The sequence below is a fragment of the Strix aluco genome, chromosome 3 (genome assembly GCF_031877795.1).
Source record: "Strix aluco isolate bStrAlu1 chromosome 3, bStrAlu1.hap1, whole genome shotgun sequence".
Classification (NCBI taxonomy): domain Eukaryota; kingdom Metazoa; phylum Chordata; class Aves; order Strigiformes; family Strigidae; genus Strix; species Strix aluco.
In genome coordinates this window covers 32,992,558-33,016,018 of record NC_133933.1, presented here as the reverse complement: position 1 = coordinate 33,016,018, position 23,461 = coordinate 32,992,558, and the positions used below count along the sequence as shown (strand labels likewise).

Sequence of the window (23,461 nt, the reverse complement as noted above, 5' to 3'; positions counted from 1 at the left end):
GGGGACAGGTTCACCACTTTTTAATTTGCTTCCACGCTGGTGTAGCCATGAGGACTGTGGTGAATAAAACAAGTGTCAGGTTGCTCTGATCCTGGACAAAGATTTATGTGTAGGGTTCAACTTTTCTCATGCACTAGATGACTTGCCCTGATGTCCAGGTTAGGCTAATAGACCCCTGAGGCCCCAGACAACTCCTTTAGTTGTGGCTCTTAAAACCAGTTCTGGCAGCTGCCTGGCTTTGAGGAATAAGTGGCAATTACCTGAACATAAACTCAGGAACTGCATGCACGCAAACTGGTTTGAGGATGCATTAACGAGTCTGTGGCAGGACTGTAGGTGATTTCCTTTTCTTGATTTAAGTCAAACTTGTACATTTTCTTCTCTATTCTGAGATTTTAATTTCTTCTCTATTTAGAGATTTGATGGAGGGGTTGCAAAAAGCACAAAGTTAGAATTTGTCTGTAGAAAGAGCTGTGCTGTCTGGAGCTCTTCCACTAGCCAGTCTGAAAATGGAGGTTGGTTGGTAGTGCTGTGGATGGTTACAGCTGCATACAGAAGATTGGACATCTTCATTTTAGGTACATGACATCAGGTGCTATGGTGCAGAAAGTTAAGAGCTTCCCACAACTGGATCAATTTCAGTCATTCCTACTGCACTGGGTGGGGAAAAAAACAGCAAATTGGAAAGAGCATTTAAAAAATACTTACTGCTGTCCATGATTTTCAAGATATCTTGAGAGTCTCTTATAATTTTGGAATCTGTTGGTCAGAAAAATCTCCCAGTCAGATCTTGTGATATGCCACGGGTGCTTGGGAATGGCCCAGAAGTTCTCACAGCACCGTCTGGGTTACTAATGGAAAACTGCTAATCGTGTTAGCCAAAATATGTTTATGTTCCTTGTATTGGGGACAAGTGGAAGGAAGGTTAATGAAATTTTTTTCTGGGATCAGCTCCAGAATTTCTTCTGCTTTGACAGTCTTCTTGATAACTGCATTCTGATAAGATAGATGTGCAGCTCACTAAACAGAACTAGATTTCTAAGCCTGCTATGAAAGAGGAGTCTTTTGAGCTGAATATTAGGATTTAAATGGGAGGTGGCATTTATCCAAATGGCCTTTAAGCAGTGGAAAGCAGAAAAGGCACACAGACAAGACCCATCCAGGCGAAGAGAGTATGATAAAGATGTGATACAATCAAAAGCAGAAAAAAAAAATCACAGCAAGGCAGAGCTGCTTCTGTTGCAGAATGAGATGATTTTCTACAAATGAAATTTATTTTCAAAAGATTGTGCATGGAGTCTGTGTAATAGCCTGTGTGAAAAGCATTACTTCTTGCAGCCTCAGTGGAGAGGTGTAAAGTAGTGGCAGCAGTTTGTGGTATTATATTTAAATATGGTGTAGAACTTTGTATTCAGAGACACTTTAAGGCGATGACATCTCTTCGGTTATATTAGATAAGGCATGTTGAGGACAGGAGGAAAGGTCAAACAGCTGCGTGTGTATTCTGGGAATCCTCTGAAGCGGGTCCTAGCGAGGGAGGCAGCGGGTGTGCTGCCGAGAATTACTAGAACACTCTGCACGGTGAAGTGCACTAGATGTTACTGAAAAGTACTGTAAACCATGGAAGGTAACATCACTGATAATGCACTTATGCTATCTGTAATTGTAGGATCATAAGTAGACTAGGGTTCACAGAGAAACAGGACAAGTTTCTCCTTGAAACGTTGACTGTTCAGCCTTCTGCTTAAGGCACCATACCTCTGGCTGCATCTTTTTTTCCCTTCCATACTTTTAATGGTGAATACTTCCTTACACACATGCACAGAGTAGGATTTGTGCAGGGAGACAAATGTATAACGATGACCATTTAAATCCTGGCAAACTAAACAGATGGTAAATACCTGTGCTAGTTGGTGACTACCTGATGACTATGGTGACCTTACATTAAGAAGTTTATTCCAGAGAGCAAATTGACACATGGTAGAGATTATGAAATACTTGCTGTGGCTAGAAGCTGTAATTTGGGGTTTTTTTACATCTGTTGTAATAGTTCCAAGAAGGTAACAATTACAGGTCAAATACAAGGATGAAAGAATTGAGGTCTAGGAGTGTAAACGAATTCATCTGGTGTCTCTGCTAGAATACATTTAGGGCTGTTTCAGGAGCAGATTTGACCTGTAGCCTAGTTGTATCATATTTTTGTGCTAATAGGTATATTTTGGGTCTTCATAATAATATTTCTTTTATATCTGACATTCTAGTTTTATACCCTAAAAAAATCTCCTGTTATGAAAACTTTTGGAAGATCCAATTGGGAAGTCTTTTAGATTGCATTTGTAATATGATTGTTTCCTGGTTTAATTGTGACTCTTGAATAATGTTTAGCTGTTGCCCTTAGATACAGAGAAAAGTTGGCTGAAAAAGATAGAAAATAGGCTCAAATATTTTTGTTCAGATAGCTCTTTGGTAATGACCTTTGGGCTCAGGGACCCATCACTGGATATATTGACTGCCTTTTTTTTTTCTTTCTGGTGCCAGTTCTTTCCTCTTTAGTCACAAAGCCAGCACAGAGGGAGCTGTTTGCTATCCACAGCCTACCTACTAAACTTGGAGTCTTTGTGTCTGAGTATAATATTAATGAAGAACCATTTAGTTGAAGCCAAAGTGAGTTCACGCCCTCCTGCAGTTTTTTATGAAACTTCCTGGGCTTATGAAACCAGGTTTTCTGATACATGCTGTAAAAGTGTTGTCCCTGATAGCTTAACAAGTGTGCGCCCTTTTGAAACAAAGCAAAATAGCACCACTGTTGATCACCTTCTGCTTTTAAAACATTGCACTTTATTTCTGAGAGATATCTATGTTATTTTAGTGGTTAAAAAAAAAATGTGTGTGTGTTTCTTTTATTGGTTTGCTTTTTACTCCTGGATTAATTACAGAAAAAGTAAGTAGCAGTGTTAATTATCTTCTCTGAAAAAATAGTTTTGCAAGCCAGGCCAGTAAACTGTGCAAAATCAGCCTCACCAGGAGTAAACAAAAACTGAAGGGACTGATCACAATCTTCTGAACAGAGCTATTTTGTGCTTTCTGTGAACGAGCTGGAAGTGCAGAAGAGGTAGGGCTTTGGAACAAAAGTACTCTGTTCACAAGGGTGTGAAAGAATGTCAAGGAACACCAGGTGAAAATAAATTGTATTGTCCACCCTACCTTGACTAGTTTTTATAGCTAGGTCTTGAAGAGTAGTTGTGGATTTTTGTTGTGGTTTCTTGCTTGCTTTTTGTAGCTGGCATTCTATGTTGCTAATTGTGGGTATGCTAAGAATCAACAAAAATGTTCAGCTTTTTAATCATATCTAGAGTTCTGAAATATTATTTTAAGAGATTTATTTAGAGAGATAATAGAGGTTCCATGATATATGAAGATTGCAGGACATGGCCTACAATCTGTATGACATTTTGCTACTATATTCAGCTCTTGTTATACCAATTATTTGTATTATTTGAATTATATATATTATTTGAATAAATGAACTCAAATTTTATTGTTTCAAAGAAATGAAATGAAACTTGCAATAATAATGTTGTAGCGGTCCCTTCATCTGTAAAAATAAAGTCAGGGCACAAATTGCATTCTGACCAGTTGCTGCAGTTCTCTAATTTTATTAATACTGCTCCTGTTTCACTGCTGCTATGAAAGGGTAAAGCTGTCCCAAGAGATTTCTTTTTGAAAGACCAATGGCTACAGATCTGAGTGATTTGATATAGGGGACGGTTATTTAAAAAAAAAAAAAAAATTAAGCCACATTGTGTTGCAAAACAGTCAGCCGAACAACAATAGAAATCCTGTTACTTCAAGAATTGTTTAATGATTAGGAATTGGGAAAAGAGAATAGGGAAAAGAACAACACTGGAGGGATGAAAGGGAGTTGCATACAATTTAAAAGAAAATTTCCTTTTATAGGGAGCTCACTTTCTCAGAGCATCCAACCAGGGGTTAGACACAGTTGAAAATCAGGATATGGAAGTTGGTGGTAACTTTTCGATCATTCATTACCCAGCACAGGTGAGAGCTGGAACAAAACAGGTGCTGTTCTAACTGGGACTGTGCACAAAAAGGCTTTAGTTACCCATGACCTGCAACTGCCTCCCTCCTTCTCAGATTGCTTCAGACGCAGAAGTCCAAATTAATGTGGCCCAACATCTCTGATGTTTTTGGTATCCTGAATATCAACTTCACGTACAGTGCAGCTGAGAACCGTATTCTAGAAGTTCTGATAGGAACGATTTGGGAGAGCCCTGGGTAGGCACACCCATACACACATGGTGTTCTTTATAAAGGCTAAGATACCTGCTGAAATCATGTGATGGGCTGGAGAGCTTGCTAGATTTTACAGGTTTTCAATTAATGATTTCCATACCCTTGTTACCTCACAGCCCTAAATGCACAAAACTTTAGAAGTCTGTCTCAGTACTGTAGACATCTAGTTTGCAAACTGTTCATATTTAAGCTAAATATATGAAATGTTAATTTAAATACCTGTATTATATGTAGAAAGAATACAAAAATGTATGCTAAGAAGTGCATGTATAATGCTATGGGAAATAATAAATTTATTTTTCGTGTTTTGCTTATGGAAAATGCTAATCAACAGCTGTGGAGAATGAAGGTCTCGGTCTTTCAGCAGCGGAGATTGAACAGATATCAACAGTGCAAATTTCCTCTTGTTCTGCCCTTTGCATCATAAGATACCACCTCTGAAAGAACAATACTGAAAACCTGTGCAGAGCCCTGTGCAAAATATTTGTCCTGTGAAAGACATGCATGTAGGATATTGGTATTTGTTTGTAGTGTCATTTTGCACTGAGAGGTATTTCACCAACAATGGGGAGATATGATACATCTCTGCAGGCAGGTTTTTGCACACAGAATTTCATTTGTGTATGTGTGGGTGGGAGTGAGTTAGGGAATACAAATACCTTTGCAAACTAACCTAAACCACCAGCTTGTTTTCACTTAAGTCAGCACTCGGCATTTTTAATGACCGAGATAGTACCTACATGTGCCAAGGGTCAAAACAGCACCCTAGAATGAAAGGTGTTTTTATTGTATCACCAATTCCCTGAGCCATAGCCTTCCCACTGATTTAGTTGCTTTAATTCCTGGTGTTTTGGTGGGGAGGTGGGAAGCAGTTGTGGGACACAATGGGCTCTTACTTCAAAACCTAAGATGTGTAAAACTCAAACGTCTTTTTTTTACCTATAATCAGTTCCAAATGAGCTCTTACGAGAGGAACTCAAAACTGGCTTGGTTGAACAAATTGATTTCTTATGCACGAGAAAGTCAAGTTAAACAAGCCTAGAAATTTAAATTTTGAGAATTAGACTTTTTATAAAGGGCTTTTGATTTGTTAGATTTAGAGCAAGACTGTTGAAATCACCTTGAGGAGAGAATTATTTATGGCATTTGCTTACAGTACCAGTGTAATGCCACTTTTGCATGCTTTTTTAATTTTGTTCCTTCGCATGGTCTGTGCTGTGTTAATGATCACCTTGTCATGCTAGCAGTGGAAAACAGTTTTATAAATAATTCCCACTGGTAAGATGAAAGTGTTAACAGAAATACTTTAGCGAAGGTCTTGATTAACTTACACACTTGGCTTGATCACAGTGTAGGTTAGACTTACAATATCTTGTTACCAGGACTAATAAAACCCATTCATTTTTTCACGTACTATGTTAATTACCCTTTTACCTTCCCTCATGTGCAGGGACACACAAGCTGATTTCACGTTTGTGTTGAAGACCACAGTTAGATTTTGTAGACTTCTCCTTGCTGTACTTAGAAGTTCATACCCAAACAAAACCAACCTTCCCTAATTCCACAATCTGTATATTGTATATTGTAATACTAGAACTTCCCTTACACTTAGGTGCTCAACTTCACCTACTTTTCTATAAACAGCAGAAGACGGTTTGGGGTTTTTTTTTAATTTCCTCATACTTACTGAAAGCTCTGTGTCTAATGTACAGGCATTAAGAAGCACAACTAAGAATTAAATTTCCACAATATCTTTCTTCTTTAATTCAAATTCACCAAATGTAAGTTATTCAAGTAAATCACCATATTGCAATATATTATACTAGCATCCCATATTCCATCACTGCTGCCTCTCAGAAATGTCAGGAAAACAGAGCCATGTTCTCTGAAGCCTAGTAGCATTAGAATCAAATAAACTGTGTTCATGGACAAGTCAGAGGTATTTCAGAAAAGATGTTCCCAGTATTGATTTCCTTCTTCTAAAGCAATGTGTGTTGCATAGATTAGTTTAATTAGGCAAGATCATACTGAGATGGGAAATAGTCTCTCAGGTTATATACCAAAGTACAGAGGGCTTGATTCTTTGGAGCCAATGACTTCACGTTCTTCTAATGCAAGGTCAGCATAGACCTTGATGTGCAAAATACAGTGGGGTGTATGGAGAGCCTAGGGATAAAGGGATTTCAGGGTGAAATAGTACTTCTATATACAAACTGAATTATTTTGTATACTGGTCTGTAGAACACATCAGTGGTTTCATTTCAAATTCATAGAAGTAGTAGAGGCAATACAGTCAGCCCTTGCTTGTTAGCTGCCTTCTTTTGCAATGTGTTTTAATTTTTGGTGTGATCATCTGTGTGACACTGTGAAAGGCTGTCACATAGTAAAGGTTAATTCTCCAAATTACAGGATTTTACCTGAATCTCACTGTTAGTGATGAAGCTCAACTAGTGCTGTCCACGGCGAGGTGAAGTAGAATATGGCCCTTTCTGAAGCAAACTCATTTGAAACACGCACATGGAAAAATGAAAAAATAAGATGTTAAAGACAGAAAGAGTCTTTATGTTAAACGACATATATGTCTACATTAAAGACATATGCCAGTATGGAGTGTAGCTGTAAATGCATTATTTATTTAAAAGAAAAACAAAAGGAAAAAGAGTTCCTTGAACAGTGAAATAAAGGGAGCTTGGTGTTGTTTTGGGGGTTTTTTTCATTAATTTGTTTTGCATATAAGTGGATTTTCTCATGTCTGATAACTGAATTTTCAGCCCTTCACTAGACAGGACAGCAATAGGGTCTCTCTTCTTTACCCAGCTGGCTAGCTTCATAGAAAGAAGACTTAATATTTTGGATTCCCTTATCCTTTTTGTCAGACTGGATTGAAATTGTACAGCTGTTTCAGAAGCTGTGGTGGGAAACACGTACACAGAGGCATGCCTGCTGATTTCCTTATTTTGTTAAAAAATTGGACAAAAATCCCTTTGATGTTGTTTATTCGTGTAGATTGCCAGTCTGATCGAATAAAATATACCAGAGCTGCTGTTCTTTTCAGTGCACTTGAGTGCTCCCATCATCTCTACCTGCCCTCCCACTTCATCCTTGCTGTTTCTTGCAGCTTTTCAGCAGACCTTGAATTGACATCTGTAAACTTACTGCCTTTTGCTTTTCTGTCTCCATCTTCTCCTTATAATTTGTTTTGTAAATTAAATTAATTGTATGAACTGCGTATTTTTATAAGGAGGGTTGATGGTCTGTTTTTAGGGTTGCCTAACACTTCTCATTATAAAATCCTGGGTTTCAGCTACTTGTGTTAATCCTTACTAGTTGGTACTAAGATTTTTCCATACTGTAAATAGTGTTATTTTTTTACTTTTATTATTTGTTTTTATTACAGCAGACATCATTCTACATAGGAAATTAGGGGAAAATGCTATCTTTACACAGGCTATGAAAAAAATTGAAGGCCTTTTCTTTGAATGCTGTTATACATGTATGCTTTGGAGGAAGACATTTTTGGTAAAATATGTACAAATTTGGCTGAGAAACATAGCATTCCCCCTTAACGGGGAAAGACATATAGCATTTTATAGTCTATACTTTATATATATTCTGTAGAGGCTGGAAGGGGAGCTTAAAAGCTAAAACCTCTGAAGATTTTTGTGTTCACTAAGCAGCTTAAATTTTTCTGAAATGCTTACCTGTGTTCCCAGCAGGGCTACTGTGGATGCTCTGTCGGGAATGCTGTGCCTCGGAAGGATGCTGTGGCTGTGGGTAGCTGGGGGCCAGGCTGCGCTTAGGCACTTGAAATGACAACTCTTGTGCTTTCAGTAATACCTACAGGTGATTGGCAAAATGGGGAGAAATGAGCCATCACTTATGGTTAGAGGAGGGGAGAAAGGTAAATCAGAAAACGCAGTTGACTGCTGAAAGAGTCAAGCTGAACCAATGAGGATAAGGGAACAGGTGATGATTGATGTTCAGTCTGATTAGGGGAGGAGACTCACTCTTGCCAATGTGAGAGGAGGGCATAAAGGAGGAGAAAGATCTTTGGTGAAAGTTGTGCAAAGAGGGAGACTGAAGTGGGTCCAAAAGAGGAAGAATGTAGGGAAGAAGCAGAATGGACAAAGAAGATAAAAGGGGAACGCTTTCCTGCGTTTTGGGACTCAGTGTGACTGGAGGTACCTCAGTTGTGAGGCTGAGTGTCAAACCCAGGGTTCAACTTGTCAAGGTAATTGTTGAGATACTGTGGAGTCTGGTGACTGGGGCTAGGTAGAAGGCACTGGAGCAGTGCTATGGGCTCCCATCTCCAGTGATGTTACTGTTTCCTGTTACTCCATTAGTTTCAAGCGGCAGATGCCTGAGTGGTCAGCCTTGTGGCTCCACTGTTTCTCTGACTCATGAGCTTCAATATAATATCACATTATTTGGGTAAGGTATAGATTTCTTCTTCTTTTTTGAAACTTGGAAAATTACACATGTGCATTGTCATCTTCCCCCTCCATCTCTTCCTCACACTAAGAGTATCCAAAGTATTCAAAAGTTAGAAGATGCAACTTTAATCCCACCTTGTTGTGCTGCACGTATTAAGAAGGAAGGATAAGCTACACTATTATGGTTTGGATTTTTTTATAGAAGTTCTTTTATAGTTCAATAGGGCATATTTGCTCTGATGATGAATCAGGAGCATACAGTATAGGAAACTTATTACTACCTCAGCTGCAAAATTGAAAGTGATAGAGTAAGACCAGGATCAGAAGAAGGGACATGCCAAAGCCATTCAGTGTTGCTGTTGTGGTTTGCATTCTATCCCTGCCTCTCCCAGAGAGCTGTTTTGTGCAGGTAAGCAAGTCAGTCACTCCAACCAGAGTTTGGAAAGGAGGTCACTAGTTTGCTGAGTGCTTAGCTAGGTACCTTGGAGGCACAATTTGCAGGAGTTCAGAGCACATACAGCTGAAGCCAGAGGGAAATGCATTTTGAATATTAAAGCATTACAGAGTGCTGACTCCTCAGTGAAACAGGTCATAATGTCTCAGATCAGACATCTAAAATCAGTGAAGATTTTTCAATCTTCGTGGCTATCTACTCTGCTTGCAGAATAGATGGTGCCATTTCTTCTTTCTGTGGACATCATTATAAATACAAGTGATCTGTGAAGCACTCCATATAATCATGAATGACTGAGAGTCACAGGTTACTTAGCCATTATGCCTTCCTTGCCTATTTAGAATACTTTGGAATATTTGGAATATGAAATGTTCAAAGGCATGTATTAAATATGGAGAGAATAGAGAAGTTTCTTCCCAGTGACTAGGAAGTCCCTGGTGTTGTGTAGTCTATGTCTGCATTAAGATGTGAGACCCAAATATTTTCATTTTTGTGGTATCTTGTGCAAGGAACACTTATATTCAGCACATCAGTATCTTGGGGAGAGCACTCACAGCACTATCTTAGTTCCTTCTCTCTATTCCTCAAAGGACTTTGAAGGAAAGGGAAGAGACAAATGTAAAATCTGTATTAGTCAAGTATATTAGTAACTATGTTAGACTTTCTATTGAAGAACTCTGATTACTGATTGAATAATATTTATCAATCAAAGAGTCTGTATATATTCACATTATACGCAAGATAAGCAGCTTTTACTTCCTCCTGTAACTTTACTTGGAAGAAGGCCTCAAAGTAATTCATACAAACCATGTTATGATTTACTGATCCACCTGAGCATGCCAAGGCCTCCAAAATGGTGTTGTGTCTGATGAAGAAGCAGATGAAGTTGCAGGTAGCCACCCCACAGATGTCTGTGTTGGAGACATACCATCCAAGTCACTTGGACCCTGCTAGAGGATGTCCTGATGACAACTAGGAGTTTCCTGGCAAGTCTTGACCCAGCCGTTACTCATTTAGATGACAGTTGTATGGAAATACCAGAGCCTCAGGTATTTCAGTAAGAGAGATAAATAAGCCAGAGGATTTCCAAGGATGTGTGGACCTGCGCCTGTACAGGGGAATGCCCTGGGTCACTAACGGTGCAAAATCCATAAATAACCTAGGAGGCAAGAGCTGTGTGGGGAAAAAAAAAAAAAAAAAGGAGGTGAGTTTCTTGCTTTAATGTGATATGTGAACATCATCTTGGGAAGAAATGATGAGTACTGATAACTAGAAATGCCTCAGCCACACTAGGGTGATTAGGATCAGCAAGCCTTTATGGTGACCACAACGTTTGGTAGTACAGTGAGGAATATGTTTGCTTCATCTCATTTCAGAGTATTTCTGAAAGAAAGTCCAGAAACCAACTTTCTCTCAAGTGAAATCATTGTTGCATCATCTTCCCACTGTGAAGAGCAAATGGTTCTCTCATGGACCGAAAACACTCTTGAAAAATTTTTCTGAGATAGGTATTTTCCATTCAGGATTGAGAGTTGGGGCTGCTCTTCATTCAGCTGTTAGACACCTGCAGGAGAACTGCCCCTAAGTGATCTGCAATCACTGAATTGTTGAATAGGAGGTCCCTGGCAGCACCTGCCTGTATGTAGACCACATCTTGAGAATCAGGCTGACGTTTTTCATTGGAATGTCAGAAAACTGTGTAACAACAGATCATACTACACTGCATCAAAAGCAATTTGCAGCAGGCATTGGAAGGCATTTGGATCTTGACAGGGGAAGAAAAAAAGGAAGAACATCCTCTTGGTCATTTGTTAGTAATGCACTTGCAGTGTGAATGTTTTATGGTCCTGGTAGTTTCTAACGTTACAGTGTGTTTGCAAACAATGATATTTTTATGGCATTGTGTATCTGTGTACATACATGTCAGCAAAAAGATAAAAATAATGTGAGCTGTTCTTTACACGTTTCATGTCTGAATAAGACATGAATAAGACAGACCATCTGGACTATATTGGGAGCTTTTGATGTAAGGGTGGGGTTTTTTTTCATCAGGTGTTCATATAGTGAACAGTTTCTGTGGGATTTTGCTCTTCAAGTATATGCTCTTACATGCTGAGGAAGTGGGTTTAGAAAATTGACCAGTAAAGCTGAGAACATATCATGGCCCTTTTTGACATAAATTATCATACAAAAGATTTATGGCACTTTCCATAAGAACAATTTTATAGTCACTTCATTTTAAATGTCACCCTTTTTAATAAGTAATATGAAACAGATAAAAATTAAATGTAAGTAATCTTAAAAACAGTCTCCCCCCATACTATTTCATGATAAGGTATCAGAACAGTTGTGAAGACTGAGTTGCTGAGGTTCCCGAGTTGCTTTCTGCTATTCTCAAAATACCCGCATTCAGTAAGTTGCACATACACCTGAATCAGATGTTTTGTAGTAAGTTAACAAGTATCTTCTCTACTCAGATGTGCTCAATAGCTACAGCTTGCAGGAATCTGCAACTCTGCATTGTCCCGCTCTTTAGAGCAGAACTGCTGGAAGAAGGATGAGACATACCAAAGCAAATTCATGTTCAGGAGAAAATATAGAACAAGATCACAAAGCATATTGTAACCTAAGTGGCCTTGAGTAGTTCAAATTTTTATATGTTTATTAGAAAATTTTCCAATAATCTAAAATTACTGTAAATTCCAGTAATTCAAAAGTGAAAAGTTTGCTTAGTAGTTGTCATCAGCTGCCACAAGCATGCATCTAGACCAAGGGTTACAGTACCAAAAAAATTAAGTATAGTGCTGCATCAGTACTCGTGTAGAAATACATAGCATTTTTATGCCTGTATTTGTGTCTTGCAAAAAATTCCACCAACATACACTTAATAATTCAGATCAATTGGTTTAATTATAGAAAAAGGAGAGAGAACTACTGCACTGAAACTCATAATTGTCTTAGCAAGATTTGTTGGTGTGTATGGTACTTGTTAAAAATCAGTGGCTTTTGCAGTGGAACTTTATATTAGTTATTTCTTTTTAAAGAATTACATTATATAAGAATGTGTAATCACTGTGACTTTGTATTCCCAAATTTATTACAACACCTTACAAGTTGTTCTCAGACCACTTATACAACATTAGATCATCACATGGATGAAGGAACCACTTGCTTTGTAGAATACAATGCCACTAATTAAAGTTGAAAGTGAATGGACTGAATTAGAATCAGCTCATCCATCAAAGACTGTCTACTGATTATTTACTGGCAGTGCTTCATTTAGCTCTATTAATTACACAGTGGTACCGTTATGTCAAGGTTATGAGTTGTTATATGCTTGAAAATTAAGAAAGAATACATGAAAAATAATCGTATGTGCTCAGCGCTGGAGTCTGAAAGTGGTAAATGTTAAATGGAGTGTTCATGTGAATAATCTGTTAAATGTTTTTTTCTTATCAGTGTTTTATTTGCAAATGAGCAAACAGGATGGCAGCTTACAGATCGTGATAGGCTCCTTATGCAAGCTGTGATGGTCATGTCTATGACTCCATAGTAATGAAGAAAAGCCTGCCTTTCTATTACTGCTTTAAAAACAGCTTTTACATATTTGACTGTTCTGCCCAAATTATATTGGTTTTCAAGTATTGTGGGGAGAATAATTTTGTGTACAGCCTTCTATATTGATTATCCACCCTCTCCTTATTTCTTTATCCCTTAAATAACAAACTTTCATGACCATTCTTCAGCTATTATTCTAAAATTCCAGCTATGATACAGAGATACATTCATCTCCTGTGTTCCTACAGCAGAGCTGTAACATACACCTCATTCACATTTGGTAATCTTCATCAGTGCTAAGCAAAAAGTTCCTTAGTTGGAACATGCCAGTAACAAATCTTCAGACATATATTTAGTTCTAGTGATACTAATTTTGAAACTGTATTTATCTTCATTTTTCCAATAAATACGTAATATGAGTTAAAAAACATACATTCTCATTGGCAGTGTTTTAAACAATTAGCTGAATAATATTTTTTACCTTTTTCAAAAGGAAAAGCATGAGCTCTGTGGGTTTATGCAGGGGGTATTGGGTTTATGCCATTTAAATTAGAACATGGCTTTGGGGAGGAGGTTCTGCAAAAGCAGTAATACAAGTGGTAAAGTCTGAACACTCATTTCCTCTGACAGATCTGTGAGCTGTGGTTGTTTTGTAATAAAACCCTTCATGTACAGGCGGCATGGCTTGTATGGGAAAAAAGCTTTTCTATGCATATATATATTTTAAAAGGGAAAATAAAACAGTTACTGAGTTGAAAAATATCATTCTATTCACATTCCAAAAAAGGGCTTGAAAAGATGATGAGTATGTATGTGCTTTTTTGTTCAAGAAGGAACTCTTAATTTTCTGCTCAGTCCTGAGCTGTAAGTTTCCGTCATAATTGGACATGTTATTAACTCAGATCTGTTTATAATCAAAGTTAAAGCTGAGAGCAGCATCACTGCCACTCTACTCAGAGACTGCAACTATTAAGAAATTAGTTTTGATTAGTTTGGTTTGTAATAGTGTTGTGCTTTGACATCGTGTTGCATGATGTCAGGAAGGGCCTCTTTTTAAAGTCATCCTGAAAAAGCACGGCTATGAAACAGACTCAGGCAGGGAAATGGAAAACAGATGAAGTAGCTGTACGTCATCGAGGGAATGATATTTCTTGAGAGGATAGAAATGATCTAATCGCCTTTGATTTTATGAAACACTATAAAAAGGAATCTGCTTATATATTAGATTTTACATAAATGGTCATTTTAAAAAGTGGAAAGTTTGATGTTGGTAACTTAAATTGACACAGTACTATGAACAAGCACCCTTTCAAGAGCCATCTGCCAACTATCCAGATGCAACAGTTACCATTTCCGCATTTTCTTTTTTTTGTTTTACTTCTCAGTTGTCCTCCTTTAATCTTAGTGCCCCAAAGGATGATAGAACTGCAACATTATTTGTGGAGACTGAGTGGGTATGAACACCCCTTTACTTTCTATCTACTGCTACTGCTTTTCTTTTGTCCTGTTGTTTTTCTGGTGGCAAGACACCTGTGTGTTGCCTTGCTGCAGAGTTGCACAATTCCTGTCTAGCTTAAAGTGGAACATCTAAGCAGGTTATTTCAACATAAGAAATTCAGTTTCTAACCTCACTTTATGTACCAGCTTATGTCACTCTTGGGTTGGGCCAGTGGGATTTTCTTCTTTTTTAAATTTGAAGGCTTTTTAAGTGTTGTGAAGCCTGTGCATACATACATAAACATGGTATTTTAAGTAATTTTAAAGTAATTTTAAGTAAAAAATAATATCTGCAACAATGCCTCAGTTATCTTTTATTTGATATGTCAAGAATAGGGGCAGACTTAACACCAAAAAGAAGAAAACCTTCAATGCAACAAGAAGTGGTTAGTGATTCAGTAGGTGAAATTTTCCATTTCCAAATCTAATATTGCAGGTATTAGTGACTGTGATGCTGGATTTGACATCATTTGGATGGTAACATGATCTTGTTAAGGTGATGTATCAGAAAACCTGAGATAAATCTCCAGTTTTGTCAAGCCATCATTCAGTGAGCTTTGTTGATTTAAATGTCCATACTTGCCTCTGAAGCAAGAATACTACCTTATTTTACCAGGGTGTTACGAGGTACTGTATTGATAGTGATGTAGTCATGTTCATACCTAGGTAGGCAGCACTTTGTGTAAAAAAGTAAAACATATTTTACCAATTTAGAGTATACCTGGTCTACCTAAAATACTTTCTGAAATTTCAGTTGGAGAACTTAGCCTGTATGTTTTCCTTGAAAATATCCTTGCTGTTGGTACACTGTTCTTTGTGAATCTTTCTCTTGGGACTGTTACACTAAGCTTCCTTGCAGTTTTACTTCTCTTTATGTTTGTTCTGAACATAGTGTACATATACAAAAATTACATTACTCCTCCATCTAAAATTGACTTTAGTTAAGAAATTTCAGTATAAAACCAATTACAAAATACTTTGTTAGGCAAGGAGTATGTTCTGCTTTTCTATTTTGCCTATATTTTATCATGGTTATCCTTAAAATCTCTGTATATGCTCTTAATACATCCTTTCAGATCCCTGTAATATCACCGAGGCTTTAACAGAGAACAATTGTATAGTTGGAGGACATGTAATAGGCTACTAGAAGAAATATTTACATCTGGCATGATCAAAGCTTTTGGAGTATATGAATGTGTATGTGGGAGGTCTAATTTTTATGTGGGTGGATTCACAAAGACTAAAACACTGCAGTACTTAACTCCTTTCCCTTTATGAAAATTCAATTCCTCAAAATGAAAAAAGCATGTAGTACCTGATTCTTATCTTTTGTTTTTCATTTCAAGGAGTAGTATTAATTCTGCTTGTAACTACTTGTTTAAGGCATGGAGAATTTTTTGTATTTCATCCCCTGTAGTTGCTTATTTAGGAAGATGCTTATCTTGCTCATGTGATGTTTTTGCATGTTGGAACATAAATGTGTTTCATAATTTTAAAAAATGGTAATTTTAACACAGTTTTGATAGTCTGTAGAACTGTTGTGGCAGGAGCACTACTGTATTTTCAGTGTTTGGTAATAGCTACGTCTTCAGGTTTGATTTGTGCTGGTTTAGTTCCTGTGGCAGTAATCAGCTGTGAGCAGCTTCTAGAAATCTGTCATTTGAATTTTTTTATTCAGTTACTTTAAATAGTTACTTACATTATGAAAGGCTATTAATACTCAGTCATTTGAATCATCTCTGTTAGTATTTTGTTTACATGACTCTGATGGGGAAGTTTTGGATTATAGTTGACCTGAGCTAACAGCTTGCTGAAGCCCCAGGGAGGTCTCGCTCTCCTTTGGGCCTCTTTCCTTGCCCCCGCTGCCCTGTGATCTTTCCTTCCCTGACTCCCAGCAGTATCAATTCTGACTACAGGGTAACCAGCTCAGCTTGCCAGCTGGGCAGAAGAACCCATGCACCGAGCTGCGTGCCAAATTCATATTCTGCTATTCTGAGCGTTAATTTACTGGGAGATCAGCAGAGTACCTGAGCTGGCTGGAGGTAAGCATCAGGAGCCCATGGCCCAAGGGGACTGGAGGCAGAGGAAAGCCACCTGCCCTTTTTGCCCCTTGTAAACTTCCAGCTTGCTCAGACCGCTTTCTGAAGACATAGCATGAGTCATGAACACAGCATCTTGTGTAATATGTGGCTTCTTGAAAATCAGCCCTGTTTTGCAGGCAAATGATGATGTGAGGAGCAGTTCTTGTAAACAGTTAATACGTCAGTGAAGACACATACATTTATTTATAGAAGATACACACCTTTTCTGGGTATCTTAAAAGATTCTGCACATGCTTACAGCATCCATTGCTGTTGCTTTGATGGCCCGTGGCTCTAAAAGTAATTGAACATTTTCCCCTCTGAAAGTGTTTTTAACCTGTTAAATCATGGGTACGTATGTAACGTTGCTTGCTGTTACTTATCTGTATTACTTCAGCACTCCAATCTGTATTACTTCAGCACAACTCCAGGGAGTTAATACACCTTTTTTGGATACTTGCTCCATCTCTTTGTTGTCCTTGTGGCAATGGTAGTCCCCAGATCTGATCTTGAACTATTCTAGCATGAAATTTGTGTGAACTGGTATCGAAGGCAGTTAATGTCAGTGCGCTCTGTAAGTAATGTCAGCTGAGAAAGCGATTCAGGAACCACGGAGCCATTCCTGATGCTCTGCAGTAGAGGGATGGGATGGGATGGGATGGGATGGGATGGGATGGGATGGGATGGGCAAGTGGAAGCGAAAATTCTTCTTCTGCCAGAGTTGGATCTGGTTTTGAATCTGTGTCAACACCTTAAATACCAGGAGGCTGCTATGCTAGCTTCTCTAGCACAAAGTAGGCAGGCTTTTACCCAGATGTTTGAAGTCTAAGTTTCAGCATTATCAAAGTGACGTTGCTTTGTTTTTCTCTGGTCTCAACATCAGAACTGATGCATGAGTTTGGTTGATCAGTTAAATGGTGTCTGCAGTTCACAGAAGGGTTGTCAGCATCTCTTGGGTCAGTACTGTGTTCAGGGTCTTCACGTTTTTCCTGTGTGTTAGACTTCCTTTATATGTTTTTCTTGTAATTTTTTTCTCTTCTCTGAAAAAACCCTGAACAAAATCTTAACCGTTTCCTTTGCTGCAACACAAGGATTCCCTACAAAATTGCCGTGTTATGTGACCACAAAACTGCCTTTTCTTCTCTGTCATGCTGTTGAAAAACTGCTAAGCAAGCAAATTCAGTCTAAGCAGTACCTCAGCATTCCTTGTTTTTCTACCTCTTGGTAGTTTTCAGCATGTTCATGTAATAACAGAATTAGAGGCCCCAATATGTGTTTTGGTGCATTTCTCAGTAGTCCAGTGTTCTCATTCACACAGAAAGCATCACCATATTTATACTTAAGGAGTCTAAATCTTAAAAGGGAAAAAAGGCTGCAGAAAATGGCAGATATTTTAAGTATCTGCAGTTGTATCTATAATCAGTGCTCCAAAGCAACAGCTAACTTCAGGAAGACAGCAGTGGAAAATAACATGTTTGGGTTTTAGCTCCCAGCATCACTTAATTTGCTAAATGTTAAATACAAATAAAGTGACACAAGCAACAGACATTGTATAAACACTGACAATCGTAGGCATTCAGTTATCATCTCTAAAACTCTGCAGGATCATCAGAATTCAAAAGAGCTGGGTTTAAAGTGTTGCATTTTGTAAACGTTTGTAACCGGGATGTTTGTTTCAGTCTCAGAACCCTGCACTCCGTTTTCATTTCTATTCTTCCAGCTCTGAGGATTGCCAGTACTTCTGAGGTCCCCAAGGCACATGAATGAAACTGTGTTTTCTACTGGAACCTAAGCAAATCAAAACAGAGAGGCCAATCATTGTACCAATTCTTTAGAGTATCAGACTGGTACCAGCTAGGGCACAAGAACAGAGAAAGCAAGGGTTTTTTTTAAAAAAACATCCTGGAAAGAAATGTCAGCAAAAAACGATACCTAGAAACGCCAATACCTAGAATAAATGGTGTGGGAATGTTGCACTTGTACCCCTGCAAGCTCTCCCTCATGGACAAAGCTGAGGGATGTCCTGATCCACTGGTAAGTCCTGACATGAAGGAAACAGATTTGAACATTTGATTTTACTGTCTAGCAGAGACAAACTGTGTATGTAACATTATTAGTGTCACCAAGAGATTGACTGCCTGCCTTCCTGTGGCTTCTTCAAGGAGATTTCCATTTACCCTCATCTAACTCCAAGATAAAAAAGGGACCATCTGTTCTTTCTCCTTTGCTCCCTTTCTTATTACGGTCCTTTGTTCTTGTGGTCTCAAATACTAATTCATCCTCCCCAGTGTCCTCAGTACATTGCCTAGTCTGTCAAATACCATGTACGCATCTTTTGGTCTGTTTTGCCCTTAGTAGTTTCCTGCGCTTCCTTATTTGTTGGCACGCGTATTTGCCTCGTCCTGGTGTTTTACTGTACATTTCTCTGCTGTGCCAATGTACTGCAGAAAACCTGCAGCTGGCGTGAGGCCTCGGGAGGTGTCACAGGATAGAGGTCCGTGCTGCAGCTCTGAACGCGGGTTGTGAAGGACAGGTCTCAGCTGCACTGCTGTGCCTCTTTCATATCAGTAATTGTTTTCTTTCGTGAGAAACGCTTAAATACGCTCAGACACAAAAAGTAAGGTGTGCCTTCCATGTCTGTATGGATTTTTACCAAATAATTCTGACTGCTCACAAAAGACAGCCTTCAAAGATCCTTATCACTACTTCAAAGACAGACCATTCAGTGAACAGTTGTTCATTTGCTGGTGACTATGGAAAAGGATGAAATTTGCCAAAGTCCATTTTACATAGGGATTTTACAGGGGCTTGTTCATTAGCTCTCCTCCTGTGATCTTCTTTCCTCATCCCCATTGAAAAAAGAAAAACTGCATTAATGTTACCAGTGGTGAAACTTGCACCTGCGAACGCAGTTGTTGGAGTTCTCACGCAAACGGGGCTTCTGGCATTTTGATGTACTCCATTATTGAGGGCAGCCCTAGGAACCACACAGTTAAAACAGCATCTGCCCAAATGAGAGCAGTGGGGTAGTTTAGGGAAGAAATACAGTGTGGATGATGGCTTTGTGTACAGTTCTGGCATGACAGCAAAACCTGTATAAACATAGCTCTGTGATGGTATTGTAAACAGTGTCTGCCTTTCCCTTCTTTAACATCTTCTCTAAGCCTGTCTTGTATGCTTAATCTCTCTTACATGTGTGTTCATGTGTGTGTATATATACATATCTTATTATTTGGTGTGCAATCTCTTTATTTATAATGATTCATTTTATATCCCAGCCCTTTAAAAACATATAGTGTGCTGTAGGTTTTGAGTTCCAGTGAAAACATCAAATCAGATCTAAGGCATAGCTGCAGTTTTGCAAAAATAGTCACCATGAAATAGTGTCAAGACTGTCTCTAGAGATGTTTCTAACAGACTACTTTGTATATTTAATCCCAAATTAATGAATGTCGCTACATGGGCAGGAAAAAACACTAAGCATCAGCATTTTCATTTGCTTCATGTATTATTTTGGAATTGAGAAAGGGCCCAAGTGGCACAGAAGTAAACATTCATCTAACTTATTTGCAGTATAATCCATTATTCTAAATGTGTTTGTGTAAATTCAGCATCTGTTCTCAAGAAATCATTTTTGTGCTGATTTTATTTGAAAATGTTTGTGGTCTTGCTATACATTGTTACGCATATTTTCTCTCAACAGAGTTTGCACTTAGGATAGTGAATGCTCCGATGGCCTTGGATTTAGCGTTTGCCATACTGTGTGAGCTGCTCCAGCGGTGGGGGGAGATCCGTGCTGGGGTACCAATCCTGCTGGAGTGGCTGCTGGGAGACAGCGATCTGAAAAGAGACTCAGAGACTTCAGCCCCGGTAATTTTAACAACCAGTTGCTGTCTCATGTTGGGATCACTATGTTTCTGCAGTCTTGTGGTAGGAATAGAATGAAATATCTCATCTGATGAAGCCTGATGATCACTACTCCACTATTTAAAAAAAAAAAAAAAAAAAAAAAAAAATCACACGGCCAGTATTTAGTATAAAAATAGAGTTTGATGTCTGTCTGTTTCCTGGCAATACTGGCATAAAATTAAAGAGACCAATAAGCAAACACTGAAATAAATCAAGAGTTACTTAACAAGTCATCGTTGACTGAAACATTTTGAGTCTGTAAGGAATTGCATTCAGTATCATTGCATATGATGGCTTGCCTTGAATTTGAACTGCTGCTGTGGGTGCCAGGCACCTCTGGCATTCAAGAGCAGTGCTCTCCCAACTGCTGGCTTTTCCTGAGATGTCATTTAAATATTTGGTAACTGTGCCATCTTCCATAGGACTTGTTCTGCATAGCACACGAAACACATCGCTCATTGTCTTCAGAAGGATTATTTACGTAAAGAAAAACTTTGCCACAGTGTTCTATAAAACCTTGCAAAGGCTGTAAAAATCAAAGTAATGCTGGAAGGTAAACCGGAAGGAGCAGGAGCGGCTACATCTTTGAGAAGTTTGTTAATAATTAATATGACCCATGAAATACATTACGAATCTTTTCTTAAGCCTGTGGTTTAGGTATGCCTTTCTGATGTTTCACTGACTGATACAATTTTCCTTTTTCATTTAATCCACGCAAAAAGCTCCATGATATAGCACATTACCATACTGTTTACAGAGAGGTCCCTGTGAAATATAAGACAGTTTCACAGGGGAAGGCAAGCACATGCTAAGGATTAGGACTACTGTTTACTTCCACTGTTTCCCAAGAGTTATACCATAACTGCCAGATTTTTGAAGGTAAAATTTCTTTGGCAAAGCAGGAATGTTTTTTACTGTGTTTTCTCAAACCTTTGAAAAATGACGCATATGAATTTTTATCTTTTTTAATATAAAGAAGCTGTTCTGTAACAGCCTCTATTGTCATTATGTCTCTATATATCTTCTTTCATATCTTTTATAATTTTCTCATTACTATCAAGATCACAAGTCATTTTCTAATGACTGTTGTTTTTCTTTTTGTTAAGGAAGAAGATGATTACCTGTTTGATAAAGGGGAAGTGAATTTTTGGGCAGAGGAGTTGACTCATGTCAGACAACTTAGTAAGCACCTTTTACAGCTTATATCAATGACTCATCTAACTTTACCAGACCACAGAGATCTTAATCGACTATCACGAATAGCACTGGACCAAGCCCAGCTCGTTGGACACCTTCTTAGAGCACTACCTCCAACTCCAGAATTTTCCAAAACTGCAGAATTCACAAGATTGGCTATTCAGAACGAGAGAATATCGGTCTGCCTTAAAATATTAAATCTGCTGAAGTCTGATGATACTTGCAAAAATGAAAATCTGGAAAAGTAAATTACTAAAAGTTCATCCTCAGGGAGCTGTACACATGTTACTGGATGGGCAGGGAGACTGAATTCGAACGACATTCAAGGACTAAGGGATTGCTGTAATGACTCCAGTAAACCTGCAACAAACTATTCAGTATTCAGGCTAAAACCACGTTTTTTATGTATGAGTCCGTTGACTATTTTTTTTTTTGGTCAGATGTGCTGTGAGAGACTGTTCCTTTTAAATGCATTTGCTAAGTTCATTCCGCTGAGCATGGTTTGTTATAGCTACTGTAGGAAGTAAAGCAGCTAAACCTGGTATTTTCCATTCATCCAGGTGCAGGCCACCTTTAGCTGGGTTATATTTTATTCCACATTTTTACCCCCTGTATTTTAATACCAAGAAAAAGTCAAATTTTTTTGTCTCATTTCATGATGTAGAATGGTAATTGTTAAACAAATATGGTATTTTTAAATTTTATTTTTAAGTGTTTCTAAAAGAAAAGAAACAAACCTTGGCTTCTTTGTCCATGACAATTTTTAGATGACATTTTAAATTTTACTGCATTTTCCTTTGGAGGAAGGCAGGGATTCTCACTTTGGGAGCAACCTTGTTCTGTACATGGAAACAGCATTAGTTAAACTTCTGCATGCCCCCTTTTTCCTGTAAATCAAATAACTCCTTTTATAAAATTGCTCTAAAATGAAAACCACTGTCTTCAAAACAAAGCAGCTGTTCCATTGTGAACAAAAGTTTCGTCTTTACTTCAAGACACCTTGCTCTGCAAGCAGCCTTGGAAAGGGAGGTCCTCCTCAGTAGAGTTAGGCCCGCAGAAGCGTAGAGTGCTCCTGCGGTGCTGCGCTCGCTGTCGGGAGGTGCCGCCACCGGCGCTCGGGTGAGGCAGCTGTGGGGAATGTACCGAGCGCTCCACGGTGCCACGGGCTGAAACACAAAAATGGGGGTTGTGCTTCGCAGATGTATTTCTCCGGGAAGCAAAATTGGGTTTCAATATGAAAACGAGACATCGAAAACAAATATTTATTTAAAAAGGGTGTGTTATGTTCCGTTAGCCTAGGGTTGACGTTAGGCTGCAGCGTGGCTGGGCACAGCCAAAACGGAGGCGTGCGTGGGTACGGGTGGTGAGGGGGTCTGCGGGGGGCAGTAACATGCCCAGTAAACGACTCTCTGCTTTCAGTCTCTCCACGTAATTTTATGGTAGCACAGTTGAGCCGTAAATCCTGATGACGGCGATACCGGTAATTAGCGGTTCTCCCACGGCCACGGCCGCAACAGGAGATCCGCCCAGCAGGTGGCGCTGCAGCACCGCCGCACACACCCGCGCGCCCAGGCCGGGCTCAGGGCCTGGCTTAGCCGTGCCAGGGTCCGGCTTAACCTTGCCAGGGTCTGGTTTAGCTGTGCCAGGGTCTGGCTTAACGTCGCCAGGGTCTGGCTTAGCTGTGCCAGGGTCTGGCTTAGCCGTCCCAGGGTCTGGCTTAGCCGTGCCAGGGTCTGGCTTAGCTGTGCCAGGGCTTAACCTCGCCAGGGCAAGGTGCGGGGTTGTGCCACTCGCACTAGCTGGGTGCTGCGGTACCTGATAACCGACTGCCTCCCACTTTTTGAGTTTAAATAGAACCTGCTGTAAATCAAGATAAGCTTCCAAACTGTGTTTAGTGGACATCTGAAAATTGCACAAGATGAAGTCTCTACTAAAAAGATAATTTAGGAACAAAAGTTTAAATACTTTCTGTAAATTTCCAGGATTTAGGATTACTTATATAAGTAATTTACAATGAA

General features: G+C 38.9%; 1 protein-coding gene across 4 annotated transcripts in view; it reads left to right on the top strand.

Moving 5' to 3' along the window:
• Window positions 1–22,419, top strand: part of THADA (THADA armadillo repeat containing) — a 167,408-nt gene extending 144,989 nt beyond the window's left edge. For 3 of the 4 annotated variants that reach the window (XM_074818029.1, XM_074818027.1, XM_074818028.1), the window contains exons 37-38: window positions 20,041–20,207; window positions 21,353–22,419. In XM_074818029.1, coding sequence (XP_074674130.1) covers window positions 20,041–20,207; window positions 21,353–21,691 — 506 coding nt within the window. In that variant the 3' untranslated portion in view covers window positions 21,692–22,419. Of the gene's footprint in view, window positions 1–18,057; window positions 18,372–20,040; window positions 20,208–21,352 lie in introns of those variants that run through there. The other variant, XM_074818030.1, reaches the window with a different exon arrangement.
• The last annotated feature ends 1,042 nt before the right edge of the window (window positions 22,420–23,461 follow it).